The following is a 24,473-nucleotide window of genomic DNA, read 5'->3' as shown; positions in this document are numbered from 1 at the left end:
GGTCCTCCTCCAGACCAGTTTCATCGGTGGTCAGTCCAGGCTGACAGTGTGTTCACAGCAGGGCAGCTGAACTTATGCTTCATAAACATGTTATCAGTGAGAACACAGACCAGCAGCTGACAGCAGGCAGCGCCGATCAGACAGATGCACAGAAACATCTGGTTTACTCTGTGAGGACCAAAATGCAACCAGTGAGGAACACGACCACCAGAACTGAACATTCAAGAACCTGACTTTCACTGCAGAGGAACCGGGTCTGACTGAGGTTCCACGGTTATGGCCCTGCTCAGAGGTTAGTCCCTAGAAAGGACTGCAGAAACTTCCCGAGGTTCTTTCAGAGAAGGTGGTCAGAGGAACTGTTCCTGTAACCGGCTGTCAGCCTGAGTTCGTACGGTCAAACATTAAAGTCCCTCTGAGCGAACAGGGCTCCTGAAGCCACGGCAGACTTTGGGAACTTGAGGGAGCGTAACGATAAATTAAAAGAGCGTTTGGTTCCAGCCCCTCTGCAGTCTGACAAACACACAGGAATGACATGGTTAACATGAAATTTTACTGAGATCAACACAATAAGCTGTTCACACGAGGCCAGCAGTGAGGAAGAGTTCAGAACATTTAGGTTTGAGGAAGAATGTCCAGAACTGTTCAATAAAAGGTTCCCTCGACCAACAGACATCAGAAAAACTAAAAACACAGACGCCTCCTCCAGAACAAGAAACAACCAAAGAACGACTGAAGGTGCAAACATTGGAAAACTAACTAATGAACATGACCTGTGTGTCAGTGACAGCTGTGTCTGCAGCGAAGCTGCTGCTGGAACCGGCCGTCAGCAGCAGCTTCCCTGCAGACTCGGATCTGAAACAAACATGGACAGCAGGAGGATTTTATCTGGACTCTAACAGGTGAACAGTTTCAGGGTCTTTCTTCCAGCTGCTTCCAGCATTCGGCTCTTTGGACATGCAGGTAAGACACCCGTCCCCAGAGTCCCTCAGAGTGCAGTCGGCACCTACTCAAAGTTAAAATCGTACTCAAAGTCCAGAGAGGTCATGTCGGACGGGAGGCCCAGGGTTTCTGGGGTGATAGCTGTCATCTGTGTGTCTTCTTCACTGGTTGTCCCCACCTCCTGCTGTGACTCAGAACTGGGGTCAGAAGTGTTTAACCCTTTGGGGTCTGAATCTGCAGAGTCCCCTGAAGCCAGCAAAGGCTCCAGTTCAGACTGGCTTTGCTGCTGCCGGGTCTGGTATCTTGTTTGAGACCGTGTTTGCCGGGCAGGGCGGGGAGCAGGAGGAGTTTTCTTGCCTCTGGTTTTGGGAGCTGGCTTGGGTTCAGGTTCTGAAGCCGTGTCAGGATACGTCTCTGGTTTATGCTCAGGGTGTGACTCATTTTGGATCTGAGGAACAAATTTGGGTTGGGACTCAGTTAAAGGTGTTGATTCTAGCTTGGCAGATGTGGTCTGAGGGTGGGATTCAGAAACTGTAGCTAGGGATTGGTTCCGCGGTTCACTTTGACCCTCAGACTGAGCAAGCAGAGGCTGCGGAGTCTGAGGATCCTTTGTTTGTGAAATATGTTTGGGTGGAGCCAGCTCATGATCTGGACCTGCAGAAGACTGCAGTGACCAAACAGACTCAATCTGGATGTCTGGCTTGGTTTGTTGCTGTGGACTCGGTGGGGGCGTGCTTGAGCGTGGCTGTGGACATGCATGAAGCTCTGGTAGAGGCTGTGACGGGGTTGGGAGCTTAGCTTGTGGCCGTGGTGCTTTTAGGGCTGGGAGTGGACTTGGGCTACTCCTGTCAGCCCTGGTATCTGTTGCTGGTTTAGCAAAGGAAGGGGGACCTGAATGGCTGATGCTGCTGTAGAAGATACCAAATAGGTCCTGAGCTTTCGCTGCAGCCAGGTTACTCTTATGTTTTTCAGACTTCTGAATATGATCACCCAAGTTCAAAGGTGGAGGCTTAACAAAAACCGTGCGAGTCTGCTCGCTCTCTGGGACACCTGGGGCTGCCACGTCAGACACTATCTTTACTATTGTAGGCTGTGCAGGTGGTACAGTGGGGGGCATATGTTTAATCTCTGCTGGCACGGGTTTAGCCTCGGCTGGAACAGGGGCTGACCTTTCAGGAGGTTTACAAACTGGTGGAGCAGGTCTTACTTCATATGGTGCAGGTCTAGCTCCAAGCAGCTGAGGTCTAGGCCCCTGTGCTGACACTGCCTCAAATGGCCCAGGTCTGCCAGGTGGTGGGATGGGTTCCACTTCTGGCAGATCCTTCTGAGCACTCTGAGCCTTTATGAGAGGATCGCAGAAATCAGGTTTTGGGGGAGACCCTAGTGTATTGCTGCTTTGGGGTCTAATAGACAGGAAGGTATTCAGAGGTGCGGGTCTACCCATCATTGTTGTTTTTCTCAGAACAGCGGCAGGTGCTGGGAGGTTGGGGCGGATCCGCCCCCTACCGGCACTGCTTGATGACCAGGCGGTCGGCTCGCTGGTTTGGTCTGCCAGCTTCTGGGCAATCTTCTGAGCAGCAGCCACTGACTTTGCAAAGGAATCCTCCACAGAGACCGGCTGCTCCTTCACAGCCGCCTCGTCCTCCTTGATGAACTCAGCAGCCACTTTCTGAGCCTCCTTTGCCAGGATGTTCTCCTTCTTCTTCCATGTGAACTTTCCAAACGAAGTGGTTGTGCTGGTGGCTGCTGGCTTGCTGGCTTCCTGGCTCTGCTTGCGAAGCTTTGCCCTCATGGCTGGACTGGGTCCACAGAAGATTTTAGGCGGGTCATAGGGTTTCGGTGGTAGTTCGTGCATGTTGGCAGCAGGTTTCTCAGACTCAAGCTTTTTAAAAGCCGTCCTCTCAGCCTTGGGTTTGTCCTCGTCTTGGTCCTTTCCATATTTGCACCTGACATCTGAAGATTTATTAGACTTATATTTGTCCTCGTCATCTCGTGGGCCGTGTTTGGCACGGCCGTCTTCATCCCTGCGGTAACGGCACCGATACTCTTCTTCTCTGCTGTATCTGTGCCGGTCGTCCTCGTCTCTCCTGCTGTATCTGTCCCTCTCCTCTTCCTCTCTGCTGTAGCGATACCTGTCGTCCCTGCTGTACGGCGGCTTCTCCTGTTCCAGACTCTTGACATTTTTTAACTTCTCCTCTTTCTTGCTGCACTTCAGTTTCTCCTCCTCTTCCTCTTTGTTACCTTTAGACTTCTCCTCTGCCTGGACGGAGTCCTCCTTCTTTTTCTCCTTGTCTTTCTTCTCTTTCTTCTGTTTGAATTTGTCCTCCTTGTCTTTGCCGCCTTTGTCTTCATCATCATGTTTACGTTTCCTTCCAGTTGCCTCTGAGGCCAGTCCTGCCTGACGGTCCAGGTTCCTCCTCTGCTCATACAGCGGGTTCTCATACATCTGTTTCTGGTGGATGAGAATCAAGAACATCAACAGCCACTCCTGATACAAACACGTCCAATGTTGTGAGATCACTAAAGCAGAATGATTGAAATGGGTCTGATCACATGTTTTAGGGGAAAGCGGGGACCAGAGCTTTCTGTGCTGGACAAACAGCTGACTGTGGTGATGTGGGTAATACCTTGTATTTCTCGTTGTGGGCGTGCGTGGTGACATGCTCTTCTGCACAAATTGCATCTCCATAAAACTCTTTACACAGCAGGCAGAACAGTCCTCTGACGGGCAGCAGGAACTCGGAACCTGCACAAACACACACACACACACTGTGAACACTCAGGCGGTGATAAAAAAACTGACAAACATGTTTACCTGACGGACGACTTCTCAGAACCTGTCAGGACAGTAGAAGGTCAGAGTCCTCTTACATTATGTTTGTGCTTAATTCAGAGCAGGAACTGAAGGAAAGCGCTCGGCTAAAACAGGGAGGCCACAGGAAATGCAATAAAACTTCAGCTACTGAGGAGCTGAGCAGCCACATCCAGGTGTCTGTTAGCTTTCAGCCCTCAGTGGAGGATGACACATGAAAACAAATGAATCAGAGCTGTTCACAGGAGTCTCCTCTGCGGTTCAATGCCCGTCTGTCACTTCGTTAGCACAGTTTTCATTAAGAGACAGAGAAACTGCAGCAGAGATCCACACTGAGCTCCACCTGGAAGCAGAAGACGCTAAAAACATTCAGCGGCTCAGAGCATGACTGGAACAAAGCACCATCATGAGAACGCTGCAGGAAGGTTAGGGTGCATGGAGAGTACCTTTGGCAGGTTTCGTCAGCTTCTCCTCTGACCCTGTGTTCTTGGAGAGTTTGGGTGGAGTGGAGGCCCAGGGCCGGTCGTACGGGTCCAGAGTCTGTGCAGAGCAGGAATCAAAGGAATCTTACAGAAACAGTACGGACTGGATCTGACGACAAAATACAGACACACAACCCTGTCTCCACAAAGGCTGAGGCACAGCGCCACATCTGAACTGAGATCCCTGCAGGGCCGCTACACAGACACACACACACAGACACACACACACAGACACACACACACACACAGACACACAGACACACACACACAGACACATACACACACACACAGATACAGACACAGTCACACACACACACACAGACACACAGAGACACAGACACACACACACACAGACACAGACACACACAGACAGACACACACACACACACAGACACACACACAGACACAGAGACACACAGACACAGACACACACACAGACAGACACACACACACACACAGACAGACACACACACACACACAGACACAGAGACACAGACACACACACACACACAGACACACACACACAGACACACACACACACACAGACACACAGACACACACACACAGACACACACACACAGATACAGACACAGTCACACACACACACACAGAGACACAGACACACACACACACAGACACAGACACACACAGACAGACACACACACACACACAGACACACACAGACACAGAGACACACAGACACAGACACACACACAGACAGACACACACACACACACAGACACACACAGACAGACACACACACAGACACAGAGACACAGACACACACACACACACACACACACAGACACACACACACACACACACACACACAGACACAGAGACACACAGACACACACACACACACAGACACACACACACACACACACACACACACACAGACAGACACACACACCAGATTTAAAAACTGAAAGACAGACATGCAGCACAGAGGTCCACATGTCTGTGTGGACTCTAGTGGACCGCGATGCTGATGGTGTCTTATTATTCCAATGAATGTGTGTTATTCTTATGGACACTGGGCTCCTGGCCTTTCTGGAAACAGGTTTGGATGCGGATCATCTGTGCAACATGAAGACAGATGTGATGAACAAACCTTTCGGTGTGTTTTGCTGTGTAAGTGAGTGAAAAAATCAAACATGGAACCGCAGGTGACGTTACAGTTTTTGCACCAATGGTTTCCAGCGTCATAGTATTCGAATGGGTCAGGGGGCGGGGCCGCAACTGCTGTGGTGACCGGAGAAGCTCTTGAAGGTGACAGAGCTACCGAGGTCGGCTAAGAAAAAAAGATGGAGGAGAGTCAAAAGAGCGACACACAAACAGTCTGCACAAACGCTCCTTCAACACTCTACAAATCTTAATCTTAAAATGAGAAATGTCAAAATTCTCTTACCTCCACAGAGTTCCAACATGGAAGACGCACGTCACCCGCGGATGTTTAAACCGATAAGTTACCTCTATTCACTTCATGTGGATTATTTTTCAAACCACGACAAATAAGAACCCCGGCAGGTGTTCACGACACAAACTCTAACTATGTAAAGGTTACCGGAGCTGCTGAGGTTTCCACCATTAAACTGTCAACACTTAAAGCAGGTCAAGTATGTGTCGACTTTTCAGCTGTAACACACGACTGAGCCCGAGACGGGCCCTCTAACATCAGCCTGAGGCCGCGCTGCTGTTCTCTGTATGACGCCGAGTCCACGCCGCCCGACAGGAAGTGCGAAGCCGTGTACAGTGTTCCAGGAAATGGCGGTCCAAATGTTTGGCGGTGCAGTGAAGTGACAGACATGTCAGACTGCAGCGCCCCCTGTCTGTGGCAGCCAGCTAACGTCACCTGTTCACAGACTGCTGTAAACGTTGCAGCAAACAAGTCTTTTAAATAACAGAAATATGAGTCATATCAGGACCAGCGGGCTGATGCATGCCGACTGGAAGTAACAATAACTAATATAATACCTGACATGGAATATTAACGAGTCATCGTAACCTCAGATCACATATGAATCAATCATCACGATCAATGATCAATGATCAGGCTGATGAACTGACATGCTCCTCAGGATGTTTAGCTCTGATCCTCGGCACGTATGATCATAACTTCAGAAACGAGCCCTAGCTATGCTTTCTGAGAGGAACTGAGCATTACCTCCTCTGCAGTCTGTACCTTGGTTCTGGTGCTGCTGGGGGCCGCACGGCCATCGGGACTCCTCTCAGACTCCCGCTTCTTCTTCTCCAGTGGCGGCGGCTCCTCCTCCTGGTCCTCGGGCAGTTTGCTGGTCCTGAGGGGTCGGTCCGATGGACTTAGACCCAGAATGAGCGCCACCTTATCAATCTCGTTGCGTGTCTTCTCGGCGGCTTCGTGCTCCTTGCGGAGGTTGGAGATCTGACTCATGACCTCCTCCTGCAGGTGGCTGATCTCCTGCAGGAGGGGGTCTTTGTGACCATCTTTCTCCCGCCGCTTCTTCCTTAGGAGCTCACCTGAGAGATGAACGGTCACACAGACCAGACAGTTAAGACACAGATGAACAGACACACTCTGACCCTGGCGTCACATGACGCTGACCTCCATGACGTGTACCAGGTGCTCCTGGTCCGACTCACCCTGCTGCTTCCTGAGTCTCTCCAGCTCCTTCATCAGATATTCCTTCTTCTTCATCCTGATGTCTCTCTCCTGCTTCAGCTTCTCTCTCTCCTCCAGAACCTGAAACAGAGCGACAGGTGGGTCCTTCGTGTGATCAATAATCACACTTCAGGCTTCCTCAGGATGTTTGATCTCCGTTAGTCTTCTGACCTTTTGTTTCTGGCTCTCGTTGTTCTGCTCCTCAGACACTCTCCTGTTTCCTCCTTCAGAGCTCGTCACCACACCTGAGAACAGATGATTGATCATTGATCAGAAGGGCTTTGGGTTTGTTCGTTGCTCGGTGTTTTTAACAAGATGCTGACCTTTAAAGCCCGACTCAGGAGCAGGTTGGTAGGGCAGGGTGGGGGGGAAGTCGGTCGGGGGAGGCAGGTTCAGGTTTGGGGGCGGGTACATAGGTGGCCACTGCTGGTGCATGTAGGGCAGGAAATTCCCGTACTGGTTGAAGCCTGGTGGAGGGAAGTTGGGGGGTATCATGGCGTGGATCTGTGGGGGCGGGTAGGTGGGAACGGGCAGACTTGGGTGAACGGGCAGCACGCTGGGCTCAGGCATCTGAGGCGGCAGTGCGGCGTCGCCCCGCTCTGCCTTAGTCTCTTTAACATCCCGGTCTTTGAGGGGTCCGAATGGAGCTGAGGCGTTCCCGCAGCCGCCCTCTCCACTGCTCCCGCTGGCCCTCCGTCCGTGGCTGCGACTGCTACTGCTCGAGCTGCTGCTGTGGCTCCGCCTCCTCCGGCTCTTACGGCTTCCGTCTGAGCTGCCAGAGGAGTACCGTCTGCGATGTGTAGGTATCTTTGGAGGCGGTTTGTTCCCGTGGAGGCGCTCTTTGGTCCTGGCAGCCATCTTGCTGATCTCAGTCACGCCCAGGTCCAGGCCAATAGTCTTCAGCAGGTCCTGGATCTTCTCATACTCCTCCAGTGCCTGGCGCTCACTTTCATCCAGAGGCTCTGTTCCTGGTGGGTAGGCAGGGTTTGACACCTGGACTGTGATGTTCTGAGGGGGGTTCATGGTGGGTTGGCTCACATACCTCGTGTCCCCCTCACTCACAGTGGAAGGGCCCTGAAGGTGAGTGGCGGCCCCTGCTGGGCAGCTGTACATCTGACCCATGAGTGGCTTCTGTGGTGGGTAGTCTCCGTAAAGGGTCTCCTCTGTGACGTCTCCATAGAGATTCAGGCCATAGTGGCTGACGGGCTCTGGTGCTGGTGCAGGTTTGGGGTCCTCCGAGTCTCCGTACAGGAACTTCTCCTCATCATCTATGTCGTTGACAGCTTTTTGCTGGTCCCCAGCCCCCTGCGCTGAGCCGCCCAACAGGTTGAGGATCTCTTTAATCTCTGCATTCAGGCCACTGCGATGAGCCATGTGCGGGTCAGACTGCAGCTCGGACAGCATGGACGCCACCGTGTGAGAATCCATGCCTTTAACGGCCTGCAGCAGCTGGTCCGCCACCCGAGACATGTTGGAGCTGTCGAGACCACGAGGAGAGTCTGAGCCCTGAAACACAGAGACACAGAGACAGCTCAGCATTGTAGTACAGCCCCACCGCCCCCTGTAGTCTCAAAGGCGTTAGCTTCCCACAACTCAACCATTCGAATCACCTGTCCTACCCTGAGAGACGGCGAGTCCTCAGCGTTGCTGCGTTTTTTCAGGATGGATTTTGTAGGCTGGCTCAGCATCTCCTCCAGCTCTTTCCTGCGTCGAGCCATCTCCAGCTCTTTAAAGCCTTTCACAGACTTCTCGTCACGGCCACGTCCGCTGTGGCTGCTTGAGCTCGAGCTGCTGCTACTCACACTGCGGCTTCGGTGTCGGCTCTTACTGCGAGCGTGGCTCCTCCCTCTGCTCCTGCCTCTGGACCGGGACCGAGACCTGGACTTAGATCTAGACCAGCTGCGGGGGCGACTTTTGCTGCGGCCCCGGCTCTTGGCCCGGCTCCGGTCTGGACTACGGCTCTGGCTGTGTGCTCGACTCTTGCTGCGACCCCGGCTCTTGGCCCGGCTTCGGTCTGGACTACGGGTCTTGCTGCGACCCCGGCTCCGGTCTGGACTACGGCTCTGGCTGTGTGCTCGACTCTTGCTGCGACCCCGGCTCTTGGCCCGGCTTCGGTCTGGACTACGGGTCTTGCTGCGACCCCGGCTCTTGTCTGGGCTTCGTCCTCGGCTGTGGCTGTGCTCGTACTCGGGTCGAGGAGGGTAGTCTCTGCACAGATACACAGCTTTAGCTAAATGAACCAGAAACTGTCTGAGCACGTGCAAAAACTAAGCTGAGTACCTGTCATGGTGGCGTGAGGGGGCGGAGCCTGCCGGCCCTGTCAGTTCATTGCCAACGGTGATGACGAGGTTGTGGTCGAGAGGTACGGACCCACGGGGCGATCTCTGCAACACATCATCAACACTCTGTGAACGGCACAGTTTAATATGTGCAAAGACTTCACAGTTAAAACAAGAAGACAGCGCGCCCTGCTGGAGGCAGCAGACGGACTGATGATGGAATCAGGACTGGATGGGATTTAACAGCCAGGTCTCTGAATCTGGACCAGCTCTTTGACCAATGAGGTCCTTATTGCTTTATTAAGCTCATTAGTTTTCAGATTTGCTTCTGTCCTACAAACCCAGCAGCTCCTCTGGCCTCAGTCAGACCTGAACCCACAGTGAGGACCTGAATATTCAATATTTACCAACCTGTTTATTTTCCCTTTATCTGTGTATCGACACCAGATGTTCTGTTCATTTCCAGCTGTTTTCTCACTTTACACACACACACTGCTGACAGCTCTAACCCTGCTCACTGTGTGTCTGTGAGGGGTGTGTGTGTGTGTCTGTGTGAGGTGTGTGTGTCTGTGAGGTGTGTGTGTGTGTAAGTGTGTCTGTGTGTGTGTCTGTGAGGTGTGTGTGTGTGTGAGTGTGTCTGTGTGTGTGTCTGTGTGTGAAGTGTGTGAGTGTGTCTGTGTGAGGTGTGTGTGTCTGTGTGTCTCTGTGTGTGTGAGTCTGTGTGAGGTGTGTGTCTCTGTGTGTGTGAGTCTGTGTGTGTGTGAGTCTGAATGGAGTCTGGACCATGTGAACTGAGGAAGAGCCGCGGTGCCCCCCTCTCAGATCATTACGGTCCCTCCGGAACGCGGGCTCACCTCTCTCGGCTGACCGCCGGCCCAGTACTCTCCGGGTCGGTGACTTCCTGACCCGGGGGAAGGGTACCTCTTATGTGGCGGAGAGCGGCGGTAGGAGTCCGTGTGTCCATAATCGTTGTAGCCGGGGTGGTACGGAGGCCTGGGCCGATCCCTGTCGCCTCTGTAAACCGGTGGAGGGTAAGGCCTCGACGGTGGTGGACCGCGGCCTTCGAAAGGCGGCGGGTAGCCTCCTCTCGGCGGAGGCCGCCCGCGGTACATGTCCCTCCGCGGAGGTCGTGCGTGTCCCGCGGTGAGTGCAGGTGTTCGGGCTGTGGAGGGAGAGCAGCGCGCTGCAGTCGGTCCGAGGCTGCTGTAGATCCAGACGCGGTTTTGTCTGCGCCGCACAAACCTTCTTCTTCTTCGCTGGTCGTTCAGCGGCGGGATGTACGCTGCTGCCCCACAGGCCATCTGCGGAACTGCAGCGTTGCAGCTACAGAATAAAAGTCTCTGACGTGTTTAAAGAGCAGCACATAAAATGTACTTTAATCACACACTCAGCCAGAACTGAATCAGATCAGAGTTTATTACGTGATTTCAGACCAGAACCCCAGCACATGGACAGTTTCTGTGTTTCTACAGGTTCAGCAGCAGGCTGTTCTCAGAACACGTCTCATAAAGTTTATAAAACATGGTGGTTGCATTGTTACAGATGACTTGTCACCAACAGAAAACTATTAAATAACCTGGCTGCAGACTGGAGGCGTGTGAAGCGGTGGAGGACTGTGATCTATCATGGATGACCCTGATCCCTCCTGCACTGGACAGGCAGCAGGATGTCTCCGGCCTCATGGCAGACTGTGTAACACCTCTGGTGTATGTCGAGTATGCTGATACAGTATGTTGGGCTGTTCCTTCAGGGTCCCCACAGCGTTCATCTCTTTCCTCCTAACGTCTTCCTTTGACCTTCCTGCAGCTCCAGCATCCTTCTACCAATATAACCGCTGTCCCTCCTGCACATGTCCAAACCATCTCCATCTGTCCTCTCTTTGTCCCTAAAACAGCCCACCTGAACTGTCCCTCTGATGAGCTCGTTCCTGATCCTGTCCACCCTCGTCACTCCTAAAGAGAACCTTCATCGTCCTCCAGCTCTGCCTCTTCTCCTCACTGCCGTCTGTTTCCTTTCACCTCTTTTCCACTGAATGAGTCCTGTCTGTCCTCATCTGTCCTGTCTGTCCTCATCTGTCATTCCTCCACCTTGAACTTCTCTTCTGTCACTTTAACATGTTAAAGACCTCCACGCTGCAGACATGCTGTCCCCTTCATTCACTGATGTAATGACAACAAGCACACAATGTTGGTAGAGTCCTGTCTGCTAATGCCTCCTTCTGATTGGCTGATATTTCATCACAAGGCCCATACCTGGTATAGATGTTTTGTTTCCTTGGAATAACTTCACGAGTTCACAGTTCAGAGTCAGACTCACCTTGTTATTACACAGACCTCAGTCTCAGCCCTGCTGCAGGTGCAGTATACCACACTGTGGACAACCACCGAGCAGCACACGCCGAGGCCTGAGCTGCTGTTCGGGTCAGGTGGCGCTGCACGGACGGGCGGAGGATCATGGCGGTTAAACAACCGGACTCTCGGCTGAGACATCAGAACGTGGCTTTAAACTGCTCCCTGAATCGAGGACATGTTAGACTCTACTGCATCCTCTCATTCCACGTGATGTTACAACCTGCAGAGAAACAAAACACAGCACACACTCGCACTAACAGTCACACACGCTTTAATGACCTGAGCTTGCAGGCCGCTCATCTGTGACCAGCTCAGACGACCAAACCCCTGAACAGATGTTCCTGGAGAGTTCAGACTGTAGAAGAGAAGCTGCAGAGCTGGAGGACTGGAGCCTCTGATCACGCATCCATTCTGAGATCAGCAGCTTCCAGGATCAATCGAGCCGCTAACCAAACCAGGACCAGCTGCTGAGGTCTGTCCTGTCCCCACTATACTTTTTAATCAATGAACTTTTATAGAAACATGATCAGATGTCAGTGACACACACACAGTGATGATCACCTGAAGGTCAGGCTGAACGGCGTCAGCCAGTAATATCAGTCTGATCAGAGACCTGCTCAGAACACAAGGTTCAGGTTTTTACCTTCAACCTGCACACCTGTTCCTGTACTCACATCTTCAAACCGCACTGTCTACTTATTTATACCTGCATTACAAACTGCACACTTTTTGCTGCTTATGCTGTTTATTTTTTATTACGCTGTAAATAATGTTTATACTGTTTATTTTTACCGTTAGAGCGATGTTTTTAGTTTCAGTGAGGTTCCCAGCTTGGGATAAATAAAGTATTTCTATTCTATTCGAGGAGGACCCAGACAGGTGGAGCAGGTCTGGAGCAGGTCTACATGATGACATCACTGCATTCACACACATTTAACTAAACATTTAATAAAAGCAGGAAAATCCAGTTTTGACTTTATTTAAAGAAACATACAGGGCAGCAGAAATCAAAGCTGGTGCTCGGTGCTGAGCTCAAACAGGCCGGCTAGCTGTCAGCGGCTAAAAGATTCATGTTTCTACAGCTGACTGCCACCCGCTAACACATGATCCTTACACAGGTGGTCTGTATGCACCTGCCTGGCTAACGTCAAATAAAACAACATAAAAATATGAACTCCTCTCAGCCGCTCTCTGAGGCGGCGTTCACCTCCATCTCCCACTTCTCCAGGAAGTCCTGCAGGTTCAGGTTGAACACGTCGATGCCTTTGTGTGACAGGTGGATGCCGTCGGCCCGGTACAGGCCTGTGTTTGCTCCGCAGCGGATGTTCTCGTGGGTGAGTGAGGTGCCACCCAGCTCCAGGATGATGTTCTGGATCCTGCGGTTCACCGTGGTGCGCACCAAGTCCACCTCGTGGCTGTCTGCCGAGTGGCGCCACACCCTTCGTGGGAGGATGTTAGACCACACAAGGAGGCACTGTGGGAAAATGCTCCTCATGGAGGTCAGGTCCTTCTTGACTGATGCCAGCAGGTCTGTGGGGCTGTCCGTGCTCAGGTCATTACCGCCCAAGTGCATGATGAGGACGTCCGGGTTGGGCCAGGTAATCTTCAGCTGGTGGAGCTGGGGCAGCAGCTGAGACCACGTCATGCCCTGGGTCCCCTTCCACCAGACGGCCACCTTACTGGGATCCATGCCCAGCTGCATACCTACCTCGGGAGACCTGGCCCGTGACTCGGCCCAGTACACCAGCGAGTGACCACAAATCCAGACGTTCTTGGGCTCGCTGCTGATTGGCTTACCTAGAAACGTTAACAGGATCCGTCAGTCACACACAACCTTCTCAGATCGGAACATCTTGAGCTCAGAGCACAGCTTTATCGTCAGGCTGCTTTCACAAAGATCTGCAGACAGTCTGCTTATAACAGGAAGTCCATAAAAACACGCTGGCCGCTCGACCACAGATCTCTGTGAAAGCAGACGGAACAACTTAGATTTACCAAAAACTGTTAATCGGGCTTCTCGGCTCCAGTTGTGCCGACTCCTCTAACATCTGTTAGCTTCTTAGCTCGCTACATCACCATCATGTGATAAATACAACGTAAACCTGTTACAGCTTATTTGTGGAAAATTAATGTTTTTGTACATATTTAAGTCTTCATAGAGTTTTTAAATCTCAGCTTGGTCAACATCATTAAAGGATCAAAATGCTCACCTACCTTCATGGACAAGACAACACATTCTGCATAAAGTCTGCATTTACGGTGAATCCGCTCAAATATCTCAAACGTTTAGCTGTGCGCCTTGTGTCCCTAGCTAACGGCAAAGTAGCATTGACCGGCACATAACATGCAAAGAATACCTAAGACAGCAACGTGTTAAAATATCATATATAGAACGAGAAACAGAATAACTGCACATGTTGAACCGAGTCCAGTATTTCATTCAGGGAATGGAAATGAAGACATCTGTGAGGTTTGTAGAGTATCAGAAGATGTAATGTTTCCGATGTCCTTATCACATACGTTTATGTCTAAACTGTGAGGAACCACTGAGCAGGGAGGCTGCCGGGTGCTTGTTAACATCACTACCTGTGAGATTTGGAGCGTCCATTTCTGTTCACCTGACTTCACACTGGACCTCTGCACTGAGCCCTCTGATCTGCTGCTGGCGCTGTGAGCGCTCACAGGAGGGTGATGCATGAACAGAAGTTACCTGAATGAGTGTTAAAGATGAGGCTTCAAAGTGGATTTAAATACGCCAAGGGGACAGAAGACCTACAGAAGCCGCAAAGTTCCGTCAGTGTTTGGATCAACAGAACGTGGATAGGTCTGATGACATCTGTACGACTTACATTTTACATTTATATACCGGTATGTGAGATTACCAGCAGACGACCTCTAAAGACACGCTCTGTTAGCTTCCAAGCTAACCATTCCACAGACTAACAGGAGTGACTGATGCATAACAAGTTCGAATTCTCTCGCTGTTTCTGATATGGACTATCTGAGAGTCGAGCTGAGCACTGAACCATGTCAGCAGAGCTCACTGTTAGCGTTAGCCTCCTGAGCTAACGGATGGTCACAGACTGAGGACTCTTAGAAATACTCGCCGCCACCAGGTGCATCATTTTAACGATGGAAACACACTGCCAGCATGTTCGTTCCGACGGACGTTTGTTAGCTTTCTGAGCTAACTTCAGACAGAGGGAGGATGTCAAAACATCCACATGACATCACAGTTATATTTACAACATCATGTATGTGAGACAGTCAGCTTTCTGTGAGTTAGAGACATTCACGCTAACGTTACCGAAGGTACTGAATAATGACCAGGACGCTCGAAGCAGCATTAGCAGGCTGCAGGTTTAGCTGTAATATTGGACTGATGAACACGACGGTGGGAGGTTTTTAGCTTTAACATTAGCTGGCTAAGCTAACAGTCTGACACTTTCCCCATTTAACATTAAGATGACAAACTCTGCTGTAAGAGGAACACAGTGTGAACTAGGTGATATTCACATAACAGTAATTTATCTGATCTCTGACCTTCAGTGAGCTCCGACATGAAGCATCTAGCTGAGCGACGTGTGGACAGAACTAACTGTCACCAACACCTCTGCTGTAAACCAATGAAAGAGATTTACTTTGTGTTCTCAGTTAAGAGCGGTCCTTTGGGTCTTCAGGTGAAAACGACACTTAATGGACATCAAGTCAGTCGATGTGGATTGAAGCAGCAAACATGACTTACCCTCAACAGCTTCACTGTGACAGAGAAAAGAAACCCTCCACAGAGGGAGCAAGCGTCTCAACGAGCCACAAACTGTCCTAAGAGCTCCAGAACAAGCGAGGCCACATCAGGTTCCCCTGAACATGGCTGCGACGTGGGTTCATGGATGGATAACTTCCACTGCACAACAGTCCAATGATCAAACCTGACTTTTGTGGAGACCTGGAAGCTTTAGTAGGTTGTTTAAAAGTTACACCTGACTCACAGCGAGCGTCGGGGAAACTAATCTAAGATAACAGGTGTTTTGAGGGTGCATGCAGGGTGGTGTGATGGATTACATCATCATCACCTTTCCACCTCTTTGTTCCTCCTGCTGGTTCAAGCCATGTCTGAACTACACGGTGGTCCTGGAGTCCTGCAGCAGACGGCCTCATACGGTCCGCCTAAGACGCACCAGAAGCACTCTGCAGGAAGTCCGACCAACGCTTTCTGTGGAGCTCACGTTCTTTGTAGTTACAACACGAGCTAGACCTTAGCTAGCGCTCCTAGCTGAGTGTGTGAATGAACCACAGGGGGGTGGTGGAGGCTGCGGTCCGCCTGATAAATAACACCGTGCAGTATTTGTACCATAATCCGAACAGAGCGCTGAGCTGCAGGTGTCAGGTCTGCTGCTGTCATGGTGCTGGCCTATCTAGCTAACAAGGAGTTTTGTTTACTCATGAACTTGTGTTCATGAGTTCAAACACTGAACTTTACAAAGTGCCTGACTGCCTACACTGCCTGGCTCTGACAGGAAGAAGGAAACGTTTTACTCTGGAGCTGGGACGGCAGCTGGCTTCTTGTCTTGTCTCAGCAGAACATCTCGATGACCTCTGCAGCACCGTGTGACCAAGCTGCCTAAAGGCGGAGCTATGGCGCTATCTATGTGCTGCGCTCGGTTAATGGTGAGTTCCAATGTGCTGCATCAGGGTATAGAACCTGCTGGACAAACGGGGGCTTGCAAAGACCTTCCAGAAGAAACCTTCGTCTGTAGCTTTGTGGTGATGCAGAGAAAAACCAATACTACATTAGCTCCTAGCTCTACACATGCCTCAGTTTAAGGCGGCTATGCTCATTATACAGCATGATGTAGATTAAGAGCAGGGACAGATCTTATTGGGTATCTGAGGACTTTTCAGTTAAATCTACCCAGAGCAGAAATTCTAGGTGAAACAGTAACATGAGGAACATGCAGCTAAACTGTATTTCTGCCTCCTGCAGCACTAAACTAAACTTAATCAATGCTAGAAATCCTTGGAGGTCAAAAGGTGCCTGTTAATATCAACGTCTTCATCAAACCAAGGTTGTGATACCTGGAGGGATCGGAGCACCGTCCTTGTTCTTCTCCCCTTGCTTCTTGCGGGTTAACATCTCCTTATACTGCTGCTCTCTCTTCTCCAGCAGCCTCTGGTTGTACAGGTCCAGCTGCAACAAAAACACAGGCAGTGTGTGATCATATCACAGAGCTGTCCATCATCATGCTCACACACACCACCGCTGCTCATACCTTCTCCTTCTGTTTAGTCTTGATGTCTTCATCGGTCTCCACTGAGGTCAGAGGGCTGGACTCTGTGGGTAAGCTGAACTGGACTGACTTGACTGGTTTGGCTGGTATCTGTGCTGACAGAGATTTCACCGTCTCTATGACCTTCAAGCATCGGGCCACTGTTGTAGAGATGGCTGACTGGTCATTATCAGGAGGACTCGAAGTATCCGGTAAGGATGATGGTGGCATTATCGAAGCGCTGCTTAAAGACTGTGAAGAACTGGAGGAGTTAGAGGGTGGAGCCGCATCCGGCTGTCCAACGAAAAGCAAAGAGGAATGACTGGAGGGTGGAGCAAAAGGAGGCTGTCCAGGTGGACGCCGAGGTGGAGGCCCTGGAGGGGGTCCTGGAGGGGGCTGTCCTGGACGCCGTGGAGGAGGTCCTGGAGGAGGACCTGGAGGTGGTCCTGGAGGGGGTCCCAGTCTCTGATGAGGTTGACTTTCAGCAGAGGGGGTTGGAGTGCACACACCGCTGGATGTGTGCGCTTGTGGTGAGGAAATCTGGGAGGAGATGCCAAGTGGCCAGTTGATTGGTGGAGGTGGATGTTGGTAGTGAGTTGGTGGAGGCCCAGGAGGAGGCTTTGGAGTGGTGGTGTGGCCCTTGGTAAGACTCTGCAGCTGCTGTGCCTTGTTCAGGACGTCCAACTCCTGCTGATCTAGAAACTCTTCATACTCTGAGACACCACCTTTGTGTCGGCCGAGTGGCTCCAAACTGGAGGCTCTGACTGGGGAGGGGGAATGGATGTGATCCGACTCAACGGAGCTCGTTCTGTTTGATCGTAGTTCCTCCCTCGGACATGATGAGGTCTCTCTTTCTGTGGACGAGGATTTGGAGCTGCACATTTTCTCCTGGGCTCGGCCAGCTAGTTTGGACACATCTCCTGTACTTAGCTTTAAGCCGATGGTCCGGAGAAGACTCTGGATCTTGTCGTAGGGTTCTGTCTTTGTTTCCTCACTTGTTTTCTCTATTGGGGTCTGTTTAGGGCTTGGCTGCCTCTCCACTTTTAGGGGTTGACTGCTACTATGTGGCTCCTGTGCAAATCCCACAATCCGAGAGAAGCCGCTGCCATCTTGAAGTGCCCGCTCGTGAGGCAGCAGGTCATCATCAACATGAGGATGTTCTGATTTCTTTTCAGCATCCACCTTTTTGTTAAGCATGTCGAGGAAGCGGTCCAGGGGAGGCTTCTTGTCTTGAGGTGACTGGCACGGCGTCATGTTCTTCAGTTTTGGAGAGGGGCTTCTAGGAGGAGATTCCATGGGAGACGGAGGTCTGAATGGGGGTTGGGAAGATGAAGTGGATGCAACAGGATCGTGGCTGGAGGGTTCTGGAGACTGACTTCGTTTAACAGGGTGATAGGGATCATAAGGACGCTCTGGATATGCTGGGTAGCGCTCATCATAAGGTTCATCATAAACATCATAGCGATCGGTGTATCGGTAGCTGGCCGACGGTGGCCCACCATACGCAGGTTCACCATAGGCACGAGGGTGGTCGCCGTATGGGCGGTCACCATAAGGTCGTTCAGCATAGGGACGGCTGGTGTATGGGTCACCGTAGCGATCATCGTAGCGCAGATCTTGGTAAGTGCTGTATGGCCGGTCATAGTAAGGGTCATCATAAGGAAGGCGATGGTACTCTGGTCCCTCTGGCCGTTTCTTCAGGATGGACCGGACAGGTTTGTACTCTGTTAGAGGGACGGCTATACGGCCATGGTCATAATCTATGCATGTCCTCTGCCCAGGGTCCAGTCCTCTGGGGTCCACCAGCGACTTCTTGTAGGCGATCATCTCGTTCAGCTCCTCCAGTTCCCGCTTCTTCCTTGCCAGCTCCGTGTCCATGACTCCTCCTCGCCTGGGAGGGGGGCTCAGCTCCCTCCTCCTCTTGTAGCTTTCCTCGCGCTCTCTGCTGATTTTGCTCCTCCTCTTGGTGGTCCTGTCTTTGCTCCTCTCTGCGCTCCTGCTGCGGCTCCTGCTGGAGCCCTTGCTTCGGCTGCGACTGCTGCTGCGGCTCTTAGAGCGGCTCCTGCTGCGCCTTTGTGCCCGCTCTCTGCTTCGTCTATGTTTGCCGCTCCTGCGGTCACGGTCACTGCTGGAGCTCCTTCTCCTTTTGATGATACGCCCAAATTCATCTCTAGGTGGACTCCTACTTTTACTTCTACTCTTAGCCCGACTCCTGCTCCTGCTCCTGCTGCGGCCGTACTTACGCCGAATAATGCTGTAATCCCTTCTCATGCTTTTGTCCTGTGCTCGGAGGTTCTTCACCACCGCCTTCAGCTTGTCTGTTTCCGGCTTCTCCTTCCTGAAACACCAAACATACCAAACACATTTAAACCTGCATTTATTCACTTTGTCTGCAACAATCACTGAATGTTTAACTTACTCATCATCAGGGGCTTTTGTCAGCTTGATGGTCATCTAACAACAAAAGTTACAACATGTTTTAAATTCACAAAGTGTCAAACCTGTCTGTGTGTTTCTATAAAGTCTAAACTATATAATCAGTTCCGTTACCTTTCCTTTGTTTGCACCGACACCTCCGAGTTTCCGAGCAGGAAGGAAAACACTCTCAGTGTAACGTTTGATGCGGATGGCCTGGTTCCCCCCCTCTGCTGTGTCATGCTTCAAGAAAAAGAACATGTTTCTAATAAATCCAACAGAAACACAGAGCGAGGACTCGAGGGAGCTGCGGTGCAGAGGACTCACTGGGATGATGCTGAACTCGACCTTCTCATTCAGCTCCAGTTTCTTCCTTTCAATCACCTCAGACATGTGGAAGTACAGCTGAGGGTTCTGGCTGCACTTGATGAGGCCAGAGTCCTCCAAGAACTCAATCACAATGCCCTAGATGGGAGAACAGAAACATTTGCCATTGAACCGCTATATGTGACGTGCTGAGTGGGCGGCTCTTTGAGAGGCTCACATGTTGACGTTGCTCAATGGACTCTTCGAAGGAGTCGGGGAGAATTTCCACATACGTGGCTCGCTCCTCTTTGGTCTCCTGATGGGTGGCGATGTTGAAGCGCACCTTTAAAAATGAGACACAGACCAGACTGAGAATGTCCTGCAGCTTTGTGTCGTTGCAGAGAGACAGCAGGTGAGACTCACCTTGTCTCCATCCAGCATGGTAGCCGTGGTTAACAGGTCTTTGTGGCCGAAGGGAAGCTGTTTCTGTTTTCCGTCAACGGTCATCACTAGTCGACCCATCTCCGGGTCTGATTTGGTTTCCCCTCCAGCTTCAGGTGCCTGATCCCTCTCCACTTCCTCCTCCTCGCTTTCCTTTTTCAGCTCCAGCTTTGCCTCCTCCCCCCCTTCCACAAGCTCCTTTTCTTCTGTTCCTATTTTCTCGACCTTTATTTTCACCTGCAACAACAAAAATGTCCAATTTAGTTCTGAAAAAATTCAAATCCAACCAGCACAGCGCTGATGTTTGTACCTCTGTGAGAGGCGTCTCTCCACTCTCAGCCATGCTGTCATTCGTGCTCGGCTCCACCTCCTCCAGCTCCTTCTTGACCTCCCTGCGCGGGTGTTTGTTGATGGCTTTGAGGACGGTGCCTTCAAATCGCTCTTTGCTGATTTCATCCATCGTGTCGGGGTCTCTTATTGTGAAGCCAAGCGGGGTCCACTGCAGGATGTGAGGACAGAAGAGAAAGCCGAGTGTTAAGAGACACATGCATTGTTCATTTATGGTGAAGCGTGCAGGACTGCCTTGTCGTCTCACCTTGTTTCTGGCAGCTGCTAGTGCTGCTGCCACCTCCTCCTTCTTCTTCCTCTCCACCTCTCTCTCGCGCTCCTCCTCCTGTTTCTTCCTCTCCTCCTCCCTCTTTTTCTTCTTCTCCTCCTCCTCCCGTTTTTTCTGCTCATGCAGGATTTGATCATCAATCTTTTTCGTCCTCATCAGCCGGATTGCCCTCTTCTTATTTTTTACCTGCAGAAACAAAAAGGCCGATGAGGCTCTGGTTCAGCCTCTACAGCCTGACCTGCTGGCATTACCAGCTGGTTTGGTAACCTGTCTAAAACACAGGTTTCAAGCCTGGTCCACACAGCAGGTAAAGTCACGGGTACTGTCCCCTCTTTGAGCAGTGCTACAAGCTATGCTGCATCCAGTACAGGCTGAGGAGCTCCGGGAGGAGGTGCAGGCTATAAACACAAAGAATTATAAATATCTGTCAGACTCACCGTGGTCACAGTGAAGTCCACCTCTTTCTGGATGTCCTCGTTGTTGAACTCAGTGTCGCTGAAGTTCTCACAAATGTCAAATGGAAGCTCACCGTGCTCCTCTGACTTAACGAGGCCTTCGTCAGCCGCCAGGTGGGTGATGACGCCCTGAGAGACAAATAAAACACCTCAATGCCACCGTAACAGCTGAAGCAGAGTTAGACTGGTTTACATCACATGTGTCTGAGTGTGTGTACCCGCTCCCGTGTCTCTTTGGTGTAGCTGAAGGTGAAGGGGATTTTGGGTTTGATGTTGGCCGCTCTCCTTTTCTTTGTCGTCAGGTCCACCAGCAGGTTGATCAACACGTGGTCGTTCTTCAGCAGCGTAACGCTGCAGTCCCGGTGGTCGAAGGTCACATTGGTCCTGATGGGGCCGATGTTGGCATGGATCTGACCCGGGTAACCCGGCATGCTTTGCTGGAGAGAAGACGGAACAAAGACAGGAAGGATTGAAGGAACCAACTAGTCACTGGTGCTGAATGTCACACAGACCACCGTGCAGCTCACCGAGGGTTCGATGATGGGCTGGCTGACGATGCCCTCGTACAGCTCCATGTCCAGCTTCATGTTGGGCCCCAGCTCAGGCTTGGCCTTGTTCCTCCCTTTGACTGGCGTACAGGAGTCCTCTTCGCTGTCGGAGCTGTCGCCCTTCGCTTCCTCGTTGGCAGAAGCGGCAGCAGACGTGGCCGTGCAGAGCGTCAGGAGGAGGGGCTCCTTCACTCGCTGGATCCTGATGGCCCGTTTTCCCGCCCTCAGCTGACCACAAACACAAACAGCAGAATAAAACAGCCATCAATATGAACTTGTTCCTGTACAACATCCTGCAGCCTCACCTCAATCATGGTGAACTCCACCTCTTCAGTGATGTCCTCGTCGGTGAAGTCTACATCGCTGAAGTTCTCTTTGGTGTCAAAGGGAAGCTCACCATGCTCATCTGACTTGATGACACCTTCGTTGTCTTTCAGGCTGACGATGACGCCCTGCAAACATTCGGGTTAGAACACACAGACCGAGGAGCGCTCAGAGGTGTCAGCAGCGCTCACCTTCTCGCGGGTCTCCTTGGTGTGGCTGAAGGTGGCAGGGATCTTGGGTTTGATGTTAGTGGCTCGCCTCTTTTCGCTGACAATGTCGGTTAACAAGTTGATGAGCACCTGGTCGTTCTTCAGCAGCGTCACGGTGCTGTCCTTCCTTTCAAAGGTCAGGTTGGTCCTTAGGGGCCCAATGTCCACGTAAACCTGCCCAGGGTACTGTCGCTCCCCAGGCTGCAAGTACGCACCGAGCAGACACATGTAAAGCACAGGGGAGCAGAAGGACAGATCACAGCGAGGCAGCTGCACTGACCTGTGGCTCCATGATGGGCTGACTGACCACCGCCTCATAGATGTCTGTGTCCACGTTCTCTGTCCCACCTGGAGCCACTTTGACATCTGTCGCTATGGAGTTGTTCTGCTTTGCAACAGACATAAACAACATGACATCAGCACCACCTGCAGATGAGAACAGCCTTTATGGTTTCAACCAGCGGCAGCGTCACCTTCTCTGTGTAGGCGGTGAAGTGCACTCTGACCCCGGGCTTCATGGCTTTAGGGTTCCCAAAGAAGACATTAGAGCTGAAGGTGAACTTCTGCAGGTCTTCTCTCTCGATGCAGCCAGATGTGGGCTGCAGGTCAGACACACCACTGATCAATCACTCACCAGGACTTCATCTCCTCACCAGAAAGAATCCACCATCTACTCACCCCAACGAAGGAGATGATCCCCATCGACCTGCCTGGAGGAGGCCTGAGGACACACCGACAGCCACCACAGAAGAAGAAACACAAGGGACATCACGATCAGGTTAGACTTGATGCACAGGGACACGTAGCTGCCACTGGTTCAGCAGCTAAGTGTCATCAGCAGAATTTATAGTTCACACACAGGCTTACTTGTCAAACGTGCGTTTTCCCAGCAGGCCGATGGCTTTGGAGGCCTTGTTGACGTCAGCTTTGGGTTTGGACTTGGGTTTGGGTTTGGGGGCGGCGGCTGGGTCGTCAGCTGGCTTTGTGGTGGCAGCGGCCTCCTCAGCAGGTTTTTTAGTGTCGCATGGATCTGAGTCGGTGGGTGGAGCTGAAATCAAAGCTTTAATCTGAGGACAGAGAACGACAGAGGTTAACACACAGCTGTCTCACCTCAGATCAGAGAGGCAGAGACCAGGACTCACCCACTCAGGCTGATCAGGCGGCGGGTTCGGCATGGGCTCTTCCACAACAGGCTGAACACAGACACAGCTTATCAGTATCAGCAAACCCAGCGACAATCAATGATGTTACAGAACACAGAACACCGGGTGACCCGAGACCCGGGGGAAGGGCGGCTCACCTCTCCTGACCAGCCGGGGGGCGGATAGGCCGGGAAAGGAGGCGCGCAGCCTGGAGGAGGGATGGGAGGCGGTGCGAAAGCTCCGGGATCAGGGGGAAGAACCGCGACTGGCGGAGGGGGCAGTACCGGTCCGGGCGGAATGGGCTCTGGTCCCCAGGAGTCGGGAGGAGCTTCCGGACCCCAGCCCGGAGGAGGGAGAGGCTTGTCCGGTCCCCAGTGATCTGAAGGTCTCCAGTCATCGGGGTGAAGTCTCCAGTCGTCAGGGTGACGTCTCCAGTCGTCGGGGTGAAGTCTCCAGTCATCCGGATGAGGTCTCCAGTGGTGGGGGTAAGGTGGTCTCCAGTCATCAGGATGACGGCCCCAGTCCTCAGGAGGAGGCAGCCAGTCATCGGGGTGAGGGGGCAGCGGTCCTCCCCAACCCGGCGGCGGAGGTCCTCGCGGATCCCATTCGGGAGGCGGCGGCCCTCTCGGTCCCCATTCTCGGGGGGGCGGAGGCCACCGATCAGGTGGAGGAGGGCTCCAGCCTCCATGCGGCGGGGGACCCCATCCATCTGGAGGAGGAGGACCCCACCCGCCGGGCGGCGGAGGGCCCCAACCCGGCGGACCCACGCCGAATGGAGGCAAGTCATCGTCCGGGTGTCCCACAGGGGGTCTGCCCCGTGTAGGTCCCTTTCCCCGCCCCATGTCTCCAACAGGGCAGAGGAGGAGCTAGCAGCGGAGCTAGCAGCAGTTAGCGGCGTATCACCAACACAGCGTCCGGTTGAGAGTGACGTCAGCTGAGCACGTTCTGCTTCCAGCTCTGTGGGTTCACTCCTGTCGGTTCGTGGAAACCCACTTTCCAGTGGACAGAACCGTTTTACCTTCCAACACTCCACCGCGGAGCCTCCTCTGTAATGGCGGACAGTTCTTCGTCTTCTTCTCCTCAGACTGGATCCAGCACAGGCGCGTCACTGCCCCCGCAGGTCATCGCTTGAACTGCATTTGAAATCTACTGCAGTGACCCGAGTGGACACTGCGCAGTTCCACCAGAACCTCCAGCCATAACCTGAGCTGCTGCTGCGGTGTGATTGGCAGATTATTGGCTGGCG

At 52.1% G+C, this 24,473-nt stretch overlaps 2 protein-coding genes across 4 annotated transcripts; both read right to left on the bottom strand.

Moving 5' to 3' along the window:
• Positions 1-536: 536 nt before the first annotated feature.
• znf318 (zinc finger protein 318) lies at positions 537-10,413 on the bottom strand. Of its 2 annotated transcripts, none has more exons than XM_028422929.1 (11): positions 10,008-10,413; positions 9,155-9,258; positions 8,485-9,082; positions 7,198-8,380; positions 7,046-7,119; positions 6,856-6,955; positions 6,419-6,732; positions 5,348-5,527; positions 4,198-4,291; positions 3,567-3,685; positions 537-3,427 (listed from the first exon to the last, which is right to left on the bottom strand). In XM_028422929.1, exons 1-11 carry the CDS (start codon positions 10,263-10,265, stop codon positions 1,004-1,006), a joined length of 5,448 nt encoding a protein of 1,815 aa, XP_028278730.1. In that variant the 5' UTR covers positions 10,266-10,413; the 3' UTR covers positions 537-1,003. The 2 variants fall into 2 exon arrangements, with proteins under 2 accessions (XP_028278730.1, XP_028278731.1); XM_028422930.1 differs by having other exon boundaries at positions 537-3,391.
• Positions 3,757-24,312, bottom strand: LOC114446983 (uncharacterized). 2 transcript variants are annotated; one of them, XR_003671808.1, is made up of 21 exons: positions 23,386-24,312; positions 23,228-23,278; positions 22,953-23,152; positions 22,764-22,806; positions 22,559-22,684; positions 22,366-22,470; positions 22,068-22,286; positions 21,858-22,004; positions 21,532-21,780; positions 21,223-21,441; positions 20,987-21,133; positions 20,529-20,735; positions 20,244-20,432; positions 19,916-20,170; positions 19,731-19,835; positions 19,514-19,651; positions 19,322-19,429; positions 19,191-19,225; positions 16,775-19,109; positions 14,674-16,692; positions 3,757-3,768 (listed from the first exon to the last, which is right to left on the bottom strand). XR_003671808.1 is itself a non-coding variant. In XM_028422928.1 (21 exons), exons 1-21 carry the CDS (start codon positions 24,067-24,069, stop codon positions 12,685-12,687), a joined length of 6,291 nt encoding a protein of 2,096 aa, XP_028278729.1. In that variant the 5' UTR covers positions 24,070-24,312; the 3' UTR covers positions 12,468-12,684. The 2 variants fall into 2 exon arrangements, 1 of the variants encoding a protein (XP_028278729.1); XM_028422928.1 differs by lacking the exon at positions 3,757-3,768 and adding an exon at positions 12,468-13,301 and having other exon boundaries at positions 16,581-16,692.
• Positions 24,313-24,473: the final 161 nt, after the last annotated feature.

Source organism: Parambassis ranga, chromosome 15, assembly GCF_900634625.1.
Source record: "Parambassis ranga chromosome 15, fParRan2.1, whole genome shotgun sequence".
Classification (NCBI taxonomy): Eukaryota; Metazoa; Chordata; class Actinopteri; family Ambassidae; genus Parambassis; species Parambassis ranga.
Note: the sequence above shows the minus strand (reverse complement) of the source record. Positions and strands in the feature narration are given on the sequence as shown.

Bases quoted from the DNA above. Each gene is read 5' to 3' on its own strand.
- znf318 (XM_028422929.1), bottom strand. From the start codon at position 10,265: ATGTACCGCGGGCGGCCTCCGCCGAGAGGAGGCTACCCGCCGCCTTTC. The intron at 6,733-6,855 runs GTGAGTCGGACC...TTCATCTCTCAG, and splicing joins GAGACTCAGGAAGCAGCAGG to GTGAGCTCCTAAGGAAGAAG. The intron at 4,292-5,347 runs GTTTGTTCATCA...TGCTCTGCACAG, and splicing joins ACAGCAAAACACACCGAAAG to ACTCTGGACCCGTACGACCG.
- LOC114446983 (XM_028422928.1), bottom strand. From the start codon at position 24,069: ATGGGGCGGGGAAAGGGACCTACACGGGGCAGACCCCCTGTGGGACAC. The intron at 23,153-23,227 runs GTGAGTCCTGGT...CTCTGTCCTCAG, and splicing joins CGCCTGATCAGCCTGAGTGG to ATTAAAGCTTTGATTTCAGC. The intron at 19,430-19,513 runs GTGAGTCCTCTG...TTTTTCTTGAAG, and splicing joins TCGAGTTCAGCATCATCCCA to CATGACACAGCAGAGGGGGG.